This window comes from Galeopterus variegatus, unplaced genomic scaffold (genome assembly GCF_000696425.1).
Source record: "Galeopterus variegatus unplaced genomic scaffold, G_variegatus-3.0.2 Scaffold46, whole genome shotgun sequence".
Taxonomy (NCBI): Eukaryota; Metazoa; Chordata; class Mammalia; order Dermoptera; family Cynocephalidae; genus Galeopterus; species Galeopterus variegatus.
In genome coordinates this window covers 263,648-275,930 of record NW_007726157.1, presented here as the reverse complement: position 1 = coordinate 275,930, position 12,283 = coordinate 263,648, and the positions used below count along the sequence as shown (strand labels likewise).

Here is a 12,283-nt window from a genome sequence, read left to right as displayed (position 1 = left end):
AAAAAAAAAAAAAAAAAAAAAAAAAAAAAAAAAAAAAAGAAATAACAAGCATAAAACTTGATAAATGCATCAATAAAATTAAACTCTTATTAAAACATTAAATAAAATTACGTAATTGGAGAATAAAAATAACATGAAATATATTTCTTTTATAATATTGTATTCTTCTAAAAATAATATGTATTGAAAAATCTAAAAAAAAAGTATTAAAAAGAGTAAAGTTTAACTTATAGTTAGCAGTGATATTGAGGAAGAGAAGAATTAACAATTAAAAGAAACTAAACTCAGTTATTCCTAAAAGTTAAAGTGATGATAAAACTATCATTGATTTAAAACTGTTTAAAAACTTGCAATCCAGAGAAAAAGATTTAAACCAACAGATAAAGGATAAAAGCTTTACACCAACAGATATAATCCATATATTTAAGCCTTTTCGGACATTAACCATCAATTAGACAGTAAATGTTTGTTGAGCTAAGCATCTCTGTGAATTTAGCAGGGAATATATGGTCTCTGCCTTTAAGGAATATTACTCTCACACACATACTCACCATGCACTCATACATATTTTGTCAGAGAATTATTCCAAGAGCATAAGACAGAGTCAAGAAAATAGATAAGCACTATAGGCACCGTTATGTTATACTTTATTACAATTTATTTTCTAGCTGTGTAGTGAGAACACATTTTTATTCCTGGCATAATTTTTATATTGGGAATTGATAAGATATAAGGATTGATAAGGTAAAGAATCACTTTATTCAAAATGAACTGCCTGGAAGTTACTTGGGGCATCAGTTCCTTCCCATAACACTAAAAATCTATTGAGAATGCCACTACTCCCTGAGATTTTTTGAACTGAAGGAAGGAAACTAGCTCAAAGTCCGTTTTGTTCTATAACTTTTACCTGCAAAGTCTTCCTTCCATCACAGATTCATCTTAGAACAAATTATTGCTGGTACACATTTCTGCAGTATGATTTGTGGCCCACTACATTCTTGAGGTACCCAAGTAACACTAGATTCAGTAACCAAGTCTGTACTCCCCATATCATATGATATTTGCATTGTACATTAAAGGCTCTAAAACATCCTCTCACAAGAATTTGAAGTTCAGTATTTTTTAAAATGCCATTTTCCTTAGTTTTCCAAACATTTGGCCGGGGAACATCCAGAAGAAAATATTTTACAGAAGCAAAATGTTTTAAAAATATTCCACAGATTCTGACCCAAAGCAGTTTTTCTGATATTTCCCATGTTAGGAATCTGTACAAAAGCATATGAAGTTGAAAATGAAGTATCTTGTTGGATGGTAATATGTAATTTATAAGCAGGCTAAATAATTAATTATCATTTCTTGTCCTAGTATGAAAAAGTTCGAATATACAGAATGGATGGATCATATCGTTCTGTTGAACTGAAGCATGGAAATAATACCACAGTGCAGCAGATAATGGAAGGGATGCGTCTCTCTCAAGAAACACAGCAATATTTCACTATTTGGATCTGTTCGGAAAACCTCAGTAAGAAAGTTTTTATTCTGTCATGTAAACCTCATTATTCCTTTTTGGGAGTTGGTTGGTAAACTTAAGTATAATATATGTTTATTTTAACTTTTAAATTTTGAAATAATACAGTGTTCTTCTCTTTTATATAAATTATTAGTGTTCAAACTACTGGAACAGGTAAGCCCCAGGGACCCTCTCCCCTGCTTTATTCAAAGCATTTTTTGAGTAGCAAAATCCAAAATTTTCTTCTCTGGCAATAGCATTTGATTTTAATGCTGTCAAACGTAGTGCTCATACAACTTGCCTTTATTTTCAGTGCTCATCTCAAAATAATATAAATTTTTTTTTTCCTTTATTTGTCCCCCCCCTTACCTTTTTTTTTTTAAAGATAGTCCAGTGTAGTAGTGAGAAGTGGGGGGAAGATTATATTAGTTTTCTACCAAACCTTTTTATTTAAAATCAACGTAATGTCAGTATAGATTTGTCCCTCAAAGTATTGCAAATACATACTGGGTTTAATTGATTGATGTGACTGGTTATCTAGTCGTTTAATTGTACTTTTTTTTTTTTTTTAAAAGATGACCGGTAAGGGGATCTTAACCCTTGACTTGGTGTTGTCAGCACCACGCTCACCCATTGAGCTAACCGGCCATCTCTATACGGGATCCGAACCCGTGGCCTTGGTATTATCAGCACCACACTCTCCCGAGTGAGCCACGGGCCGGCCTGGTTTAATTGTATTTTTTTAACATTAAATTCTACTGGTTATGTCATAATTAAATAGGCTATAATATAATTCAGGATTTTAAATACATTTGATAAATTTTATTTATTTTAAGAATTATTTTTATAATTCTGATATCCTTAAAAACAAGCAGTTAAGCACAATTTGGGTAGTAATATTAATTAAAATAATTATTGACCCTTATTTTGTATTCAGTACTTAACTGCAGATAGCTTAATACAAATTATCTACGCATTGGAGTTCCAGTGGCACAATCAGTTAGCACATGGGACTTATATGACAAATTTTCTATACATTGATATAATTGATTTATTTTTGCATTATCATTTATAAAAGGAAAGATATTTTTCAGGCCTTCAACTCAAGCCTTATCATAAACCCTTGCAACATGTTCGTGATTGGCCAGAAATACTTGCTGAGTTGACCAATTTGGATCCTCAAAGGGAAACACCACAGCTTTTCCTAAGAAGAGATGTGAGACTTCCTTTGGAAGTTGAAAAAAAGGTTTGTTTGGAAATCTTATTTATAGTCATTTAAATGCACAGAATCTGTTGAGTTCCTATTGTAGGAACTAGAGGCAGAGAGATTGTGCTGTTCCTGCACTAGGGTGTTTTATTTACTTCTGTTGCTGTTCCATTCCTACATCCTTGTGGTAAGTGGTAGAGTTTCATTTATTCTGCTTTGGTTGGTTTTTTTCATTTCTACTCCTATTATCTTAAGAATACAAAAGAAACAGAGAAGCCATCCTAAAGAAAATTAGCAATCTAATGGGGAGATGAATTATATAGAAAAAGTAATTTTGGGGGTAGTTGAAGTTTAAGTTCAAAGATAAACTTAATAAAGGGCTAATCAGTTGTATAAATTTCTTTTTTTTTTTTTTTTTTAAAAGATGACCGGTAAGGGGATCTTAACCCTTGACTTGGTGTTGTCAGCACCACGCTTACCCCGTGAGCTAACCAGCCATCCCTATATGGGATCTGAACCCGTGGCCTTGGTGTTATCAGCACCACACTCTCCCGAGTGAGCCACAGGCCGGCCCCCAGTTGTATAAATTTCAAAGAAGAAAAGAGATACATTGGTGTGGAAGAGAACAGAAAAAAAATCTGAGTGGAGAAGATTGTATTTTTTTTTTTTTTTTTTTTTTTTTTTTTTTTTTGTCTTTTTCCGTGTCCGGCAATGGATCGCAACCCTCAGTGTTGCCCCCGTACCGGACCGGGGACCGGCAACGGGATTGCAACCCTCGGTGTTGCTCCCGCGCCTCGCTCAGCCAGTGAGCGGGAACCGGTCTGTATGTGGGATCCGAACCCTCGGGCGGGAGCGCCGCCGCGCTTCCCAAGCGGCGCACTATCCAGTGCGCCACCGGGCCGGCCCGAGAAGATTGTATTTCTAAAGGCAGCATAAGAAAATTATTCTCAACAGTCAGTGAGTAGCTGTTCTTGACTCAAGCAGAGAATTGTGTAGATAGTAAAAAACAAGAATAGAATTTACATTAGATAAAAGGTCTGTTCCAGTATGTCTGGGTTTGAACTACTGTAGATTTTAGAAATGAGGTGAGATAATGCCGTAAGGATGAATGGACAAGGAGAAACCTAAGGGAGAGATTATAATAACTTAAACTAGGTACGATAGTCTAAGTACAATGGTAGCTGTGAAAATTGAAGGAAAAAATAAAAGTTCCAAGGTCTTACAGCTTTGGTGAAGAAAAAAAATATAATGCATTTCATGATTTTTTTATCCATGGAAATATTAGACAAGGTTAAGCAAATTTCAACACATGAAAATTTCAGTGGCCATGTCTAAACATGGTAAATGTTTTATATGTAACTTTATATTGTCCTCTTACATTATCAAATCAAAGATAGAGTTAATCATTTCAACCAAATATACTGGGAGTTACATAAAAATTTGTGAAATTTACTAAAATGTGAAGTCTCAATTATTTGTTAAAAATGTGTTAGAATCACTTTAATAGAATAAAGGGGAAAAAAACCATATGATCATCTCTGATACAGAAAAGGCATTTGACAATATTCAGCCCCCTTTCATGATAAAAACTCTCAGAAAACTAGGATAGAAGGGAATTTCCTCGGCATGATAAAAGGGCATTTATGAAAAACCCACAGCTGGGGCTGGCCAGTTAGCTCATTGGTTTAAAGCAAGGTGCTGATAACATCACAGTCCCTAAGAATTCAAACAGCCTTTTTTGCAAAAATGGAAAGGTCAGTTCTCAAATTCATGTGAAATTGCAGACAGCCTCAAATAGTCAAAACAATCTAGAGGAAGGAAGAATAAAGTGGGGGGATTCACATTTCTCAATTTCAAAACATACTCTAAAGCTACAGTAATCAAAACATTGTGGTACTAGCATAAAGATAAACATATAGATCAATGGAATAGAATTAAGAGTCCAGAAATAAATCCATACATCTATGGCCAATTAATTTTTGACAAGGGTGTCAAGTCCATCTAGCAGAAAAAGAATAGTCTCTTCAACAGATGGCGCTTGGACAACTGGAAATTACAAAAGTATAAAATTGGACCCTAACCTCATACCATATATAAAAATTAATTCAAAGTGTTATCAATGATCTAAATATAAGAGCTAAAACCATAAAACTCAATAGAAGAAAGCATGGGGTAAATCTTCATGACCTTAGATTTGGCAGTGGATTCTTAGATATGACACCAAAAGCATGAACATCAAAAGAAATAATAGGTAAACTGGACTTCATCAAAATCAAAAACTTTTATTCATCAAAAGATATTATGAAGAAAGTGAAAAGACAAACCTACAGAATGGGAGAAAATATTTGCAAATCATATATCTGATAAAGGTTTACTATCCAGGCTGGCCAGATAGCACAGTTGTTGGTTACAGCATGGTGCTGATAACACTGTAGTTCAGGGTTTGATCCCTGTACCAGCCAGCTGCCAAAAACAAACAAGCAAAAAAACAATTAAAAATAAAAAGGTTTTCTATCCAAAATAAAGAATTCCTACAACTCAACAATGAAAAGACAAACCACCCAATTAAAAGTGGTCAGTGCACATGATTAGTATTTCTCCAGCGAACCTGTACAAATGGCCAACAAGCACATAAAAAGATGCTCAACATCATTAGTCATTAAGGATATGAAAATCAAAACCACGAAGAGAAGCCATACCTACTAGGATGGCTGTAAAAAACAAAACAGAAAATAACGAGTGTTGGTGAGGATGTAGAGAAATTGGAACTTTCATACATTGCAGGTGAGAGTGTAAAATAGTGTAGACAATGTGGAGAACAGTGCGGTTGTTCTTCAGAAATTAAGCATACACTGTGTGATCCAACATTTCCACTCCTAGGTGTATACCTGAAAGAACTGAAAACGGGGACTCAGACAGACTTGTACATCATTGTTCTCTACGGCTATTCATAATATTTTGAATAATATAAATAATATTTTGAATATGTTGGCTGTTTATAACAGCCAAAAAAGTGGAAACAACCTAAATGTCCATCAGCAGATGTGTGGACAAACAAAATGTGGTATATGTACAATGAAATATTATTGAGCCATAAAAAGGAATGAAGTTCTCATACATGCCATTCACAGATGAATCTTGAAAACATGCTAAGTGAGATAAACGACATAGAACAAATATTTTGATTCCATTCATATTATAATTTATAATTATATAAATAATCTAGAATAGGCAAATTCATAGGACAGAAAATAGCTTAAAGGTTACCAGAGGTGTTGGGGTGGGGGGAAATGGGGAGTTATTCTTAATGGTTATAGAATTTCTTTTTGAGGTGATGTAAAAGTTGTGGATATAATGTGACAGTAGCACAATGTTGTGAATGTAATTAATGCCACTGAATTATATACTTACAAATGGTTAAAATGGCAACCTAAAAATTTTTTTTGTTTTTTTTAATTGAAACATATTGATTATCCATATTTATGGGATACAGAGTTATATTCCAATACATGTATACAATGTGTAGTGATTTAATCAGGGTAGTTGGCAAATTCATCATTGTAAAGATTTTTAGTTTCTTTGTGAGGAGAGCGTTTATAATAGCCAAAAAAGTGAAAACAACCTAAGTGTCTATCAGCAGATATATTTTACCATGATTTTAAAAAATGTATTAAATCTATAAAATCTGCAAATAATTTAAGTAGACTTAGTCTATCTTCATTTTCCACCCAAGTAATATTTTAAGAATTGGCTGGTTGGTTAGAATGCGGTGTTATACCACCAAGGTCAAGAGTTCAGATCCTTGTACCGGCCAGTCACCAAAAATAAAAATAAATGAGTAAATAAAAATTTTAGAAAATAAAAGTTGGCTGGTGTAGAGGAAAGGGGCAATAATGATAATACTTAGATAATAAATAAATTGCATAATTATACTATAAAATAAAGTGGACTTGAATAAAAAAGAAGCAAGGCTTAGTAGGTTCTTAAGTCAGAATATCACGATGACCTGGTAAAATACTTGTTTTTCATTCATTGTATAATTATAAGAAATTACTATCTGTACCATCTGAAAAATAGAAGAATTGCACTTATTGGTTACCATAATTCTTGTAGTGTGAAAACAGCCTTATTTCATTAGAAAAGAACAATTGTTGACTAAAACTCATTGAACATATTATTTGGAAATTCATAACTGTTATCTAATCAAACTCTTCAAATTCACAAAGTCAATTTTTTATTAGTAAAATATGCCTTCATTCCATGTTTTTCCTCCAATATTTTATTTTGAGACATTAAAGAAAGAGTAATACACCATATACCATTCATTAGATTCACTAACATTTTGCTGTATTTGTTTCATCTTTTTTTTTCTTTGTGAACCATTTTAAAATGAGTTGCACATATCATGGCACTTTATCCCTACTTATTTTGGCATGCATCTCCTGAGAATAAGGACATACCACAATTCTATTTTCAACCTAATAAAATTAATACCTTCATGATAACATCCAGTATCTGATCTAAATTCAGATTTTTCCCAATTGTTTCAAAAAGTCTTTTATAGTTCACAAATGCAAGGGTCGGGGCTGGCCCGGTGGCGCACTGCTACAGTGCGCCGCTTGGGAAGTGCGGCGGCGCTCCCGCCGAGGGTTCGGATCCCACATACAGACCGGTTTCCGCTCACTGGCTGAGCGAGGGGTGGGCGCAGCGCCGAGGGTTGCGATCCCGTTGCCGGTCCCGGTCCGGTACGGGCGCAACACTGAGGGTTGCAAAAAAAAAAAAATGCAAGGGTCTTGTCAAGATTCACACTTTATCTAGCAAGGTATTTGGCTATCTCTTTAGAACAGTTCCCACATCTTTTTTTTTCTGTGAAATCTGTTTCAGTTTTTTAGTATAGAGTACTAGAAAGTTGAAAAACAGATTTACTTTAGTTACTATGACAAAAATCATTTTTACCATAGGACTTGGTATTGTTGTGAATTGTATTTAAAAATACTTTAAGTATTCGTTCATAAACATTATAATTGGTGATTATTTCCAATTAGAAATATATTCTGTAGGCTAGCATTTTTCAATCTTTCTTAATCTTATTGGATAATGTGAAACTTTAAAGTTTTAAAAACTTAAAAAAAACCTGTACTCTCCTTTAATGTTATTTGAAAGTGCAAAGTCTTTTTGGTCAAATAAAATTTAAAATGTTTTTTTAAAACAAGCTTTTTAAACTACATTTGCCCTTCTGGGAATTGACATACTTTTATCTTCTTTGAGGTTCACTACTATATTGTAACGTAAAACATAGGCAACAGAAAAATGTTTCAAGAATATAAAAATTTAGATGAAGTTGTGCTAGAAATTACCTATATCCATAAACTTATGATAATATTATAAGATGGTAAATCAGGTTAGCAAGCTATAGCCTATGGCCATATCCTGCCTGCTGCCCATTTTTATACAATCTGCAAGCAAAGAAAGGTTTATTATATTTCTTAATGGTTGAAAAAAATCAAAACAATATTTTATGTGAAAATTTTATGAAATTCAAATTTCACTATCCGTACATAACGTTTTATTAGAACACCACCACACTCATTTGTGATGTATTGCCTTTGACTGCTTTTGTGCTACAATGACAGTTAAGTAATTGCAATAGAGATCATATGGCTCACAAAGCTTAAAATATTACTGTCTGGCCCTTAACAGAACAAGTTTGCCAGCCCACACACTCTAAGTCAATAACAGCTTTTTTACATACAAGTATGTAGCTTTTGCTTCTCCCACATCAGACAGTGGTAAGTTGTACATCTGTAAGAAGAAATTATAGCCTAATAACCAAATTACACTTTTTCTTTTAAGATTGAAGATCCACTAGCTATTCTTATTCTCTTTGACGAAGCCAGATATCATTTATTGAAGGGCTTCTATACAGCTCCTGATGCTAAATTGATAACATTGGCAAGTCTGCTGTTGCAAATAGTTTATGGAAATTATGAAAGTAAGAAACACAAGCAAGGTTTCCTAAAGTAAGTATTTAATACATTGCATGATCTTGTGCTATGCTCAAGATTCTGTTTAACCAAGAAAGTTTAAAAATGTTATTATTAAAAGGATTTATACATTGAATACAAGGCATAGAATGAGAAAAATAAAAGCTACTATAGTAAAGCATTCTTCAAGTTATAATCTCCAAAATTATTTTTCTTATATTTGACCGTAGTTTGATGTACTTTATTTATTTATTTATTTTGTAATTTATCTTTCTTTACTGTATGTTTAAATAAGTTAATGAAAACCTGACTTGAGTAAGTAGTAAAAAAAAGTTTTATAAGGCAAATGCATTTAGGAATCCCACCATAAAAACTAGCTTCATGATCAGATTTTGGGAGAAAACACTGAGCATATCTAAAGTGTTTGTTATGCTTTTCAGTTTTCAAAAATATATCCTAGTTATTGAAAGAAGAAACATTTCTCTAAGTTGATAATGTTAGGATTCTGGGTTTTTGCTTGAAATTTTTAGAGTTCTCTGATATTTTACAACATAGTACTTTTCAGCTTAAAAATTATGTTACTTAAAGCCATTTGTGACAGAATGATTATTGTACTTTAGCTGCTAAAGGTAATTTATTTAAAGGGTGTTGGCATGTGTGCTTACAGTGAAGAAAATCTAAAATCCATTGTACCTATTACTAAACTGAAAAGTAAGGCACCTCACTGGACAAATCGAATACTTCATGAATACAAGGTAAGCTGTTTAATAGAAATAAAAACATTTTTATAGCCTAGTAAAAATTCTGTTAGTGTTATTAATGTTTTGCACATAGTTAAATTAAATTTATAGTTCTGAAATTAAGAATGGATCTTCTAGTTCACAATTCCTGAAACAAGGTAGCAGATACTTTTAGTAATGTAGAATCTGTTACTGAATACCTTATATATGCTGAATACTGGTAAGGGCTAGAGATAAAAATTTGCAATAATGTACTATTTCTGCCCATGAGGCACTTAAAACCTAATACAATAGACGAACAGTATTTTTATATCTCAATTTTTATAAATATTAAGATCACAAAAGGAAAAGTACTCTTGGGATAATGTTCCATAATTTTATTCTTCTTTGAAGCAGCCTTGATTTTGAAAACTGCTTAGTTGACCTATTTCTTATTTTTATTTTTATACATCTCTTATTTTTATTTTATCTCATTTATTTTTAGAGTCTTAGTACAAGTGAGGGTGTCAGTAAAGAAATGCATCACCTTCAGCGCATGTTCTTACAGAATTGTTGGGAAATTCCAACATATGGAGCAGCTTTTTTCACAGGACAGATATTTACAAAGGCAAGCCCCAGCAATCATAAAGTTATTCCTGTGTATGTAGGAGTCAATATAAAAGGACTTCATCTCCTCAACATGGAAACTAAGGTAAGTTTTCAGCTGTTTTTGACCACTCACATCATATAAAATCTAAAATAACAGTACCAGCCTATGTAAAGAAACTAGAAATGTTATATATACAAGACTGTTCATTCATTGCAAAAGTTGAGGGGGAAAACTATCAGTAGGAGGTTACCATTAATTATAGTACATTTCTGCATTGGAATACCTTCAGCCCTGTAAAAGTCTATTGAGTATCTTTGTGTAGAATGATCTCCAAGATGTATTTAGTGAAAAAGCAAGGTTCTGAACCATATGTAATATGCTACCATTGATGTAAAAATAGGAGGAAGTAAAGATTATCTTTATGTAAATACATATTGCTTGTGTATGCATTAAAAATCTCTTGAATCCTTTAGAGAAGAGAACCAGGTAACTGGGAATAGGAATTAAGGAAGGAGACTTCCCTGTATACCTGTCTTAGTTCAGACTGCTGTGGCAAATTACCATAGACTAGGTGACTTATAGACAATAGAAATTTATTTCTCACAGTACTGAAAGCTGGAAGGGTACCAGCATGGTCTGGTTCTGGTGAGGGCCTTCTTCTGGATTGCAGACTGCTGATTTCTTGTTGTATCCTCAGATGGCAGAAAGAATTCTGAGAGCCTTCTATAAGGGCACTAATTCCATTCATGAGGGCTCCATACTCATGACCTAATTAACTCCCAAAGGCCCCATCTCCTAATACCATCACATTGGAAGTTAGGATATCAACATATGAATGGAGGACAGACATTCTGTTTATAACAGTACCATTTTGTACCTTAAATATTTGTTTTTAACTGTGTGATTATATTATCTGTTTAAAACATCAATTAGGTTTAAATGAAAAAATACGGATTAAAAAATAATTAAAATGTACTATCTGACATAAGGGCTTCACTTTGAAAATTAGACTTAGTTTTAGAATTAGTTATAAGAACCTTTTGGGGGCAGGATGAAGTGTGGAAGGGATTGTGAATATCCATGAAATACTTCAGATCTTTTCAATAAGAATTTGTTACTGTATGGTGCTCTTTTTTCTAATCAAAGTTATATATTTAAAATACATAGATATCAATTATTTTTAACACATTTAAACAGGATGAACAGCTTTCTAGTTTATAATAGGAAGATAATAAAAATCAAATCTAATCTGTCAATTCAGATTTGTCAAGAGTAGACCATTTTCCAAATCAGTTAAAGTAATAACTGAGATTATGCATTTTAAAAAAGCATTTTAGATTAGGAAATTTCATTATGAACCTAATTTTTATTTTCCTCATTTTCATAAGTCTTTATTATGTAATCACATAACTTCTTAAAGAATCCCACTCATAGTTTAGCCATTTTATTAATTCGGTATCATCCATATGGGCAACAGTTATTTTACTTTGCTATTAGACATACCTGTGGATGGAGATAGAGATAGAGACATAGGGCCGAATAGGGTCTGATTTCAGTAATTGACTTGGAGGTTGATTTCTTAAATGCTGTATAACAGCAGCTTGCTTTTGGGTCATTTGCTTATCATTTTCTCTTAAAACTATTTTGCTCACACAGAACAGTCTTCTGCTTATTAGCTTGTAACCACTTTTCTGTTTCTGTTGTACTAAGTTTGTTAAAGGAAATGAAGGAGAAAAGCCCCCACCATTTCAAGAAATTTTTCCTCTGCTGTTTCAGAGCATTTTATACCAACGTGTACAATCTCTTCTTCATAGAACCGAATGGTGGTGCTGTGGATGGTGATGCTGTGCCATTTCTCTAAGCTGTGTTTTATGTTTGACTTGATAGCATTCCAAGCTTAGGCAACAATAAAAAGCTTCATAGCATCCAAGTAATGGTTTAGCAATATCTTCCAGCATTTCATATTCTGAATATATTCTGGTCTGGGAGTTGAATAAGTGAGATATCAGAAGCAAGTAGAAGATGATAGCAACATTATTAGTTAACAGTCTGCTTTTTTAGGATAAGATGTTCAATTTCTAGAAATATAAATAGAAATTCTATCCTTGGGTATATAAAAAGATGATTGAACCAAAGGGTTAAGATATTTTCTGTCCATTCTGATCATTACCTTGTACTCTGTAAGCCACTGACAAATCTAGGTGTAAGTCATCTTTTTTTTTTTTTTTTTTTTTTTTTTTTTTTTTTTTTTTT

General features: G+C 32.8%; 1 protein-coding gene across 3 annotated transcripts in view; it reads left to right on the top strand.

The window, feature by feature from the left end:
• The window catches only part of KRIT1 (KRIT1, ankyrin repeat containing), a 33,250-nt gene that overhangs the window by 17,079 nt on the left and 3,888 nt on the right, over positions 1–12,283 (top strand). For all 3 annotated transcript variants that reach the window (XM_008572194.1, XM_008572186.1, XM_008572204.1), the window contains 5 exons: positions 1,366–1,522; positions 2,605–2,756; positions 8,571–8,737; positions 9,369–9,456; positions 9,926–10,132. In XM_008572194.1, the coding sequence (XP_008570416.1) occupies positions 1,366–1,522; positions 2,605–2,756; positions 8,571–8,737; positions 9,369–9,456; positions 9,926–10,132 (771 nt within the window). The remainder of the gene's footprint in view (positions 1–1,365; positions 1,523–2,604; positions 2,757–8,570; positions 8,738–9,368; positions 9,457–9,925; positions 10,133–12,283) is intronic.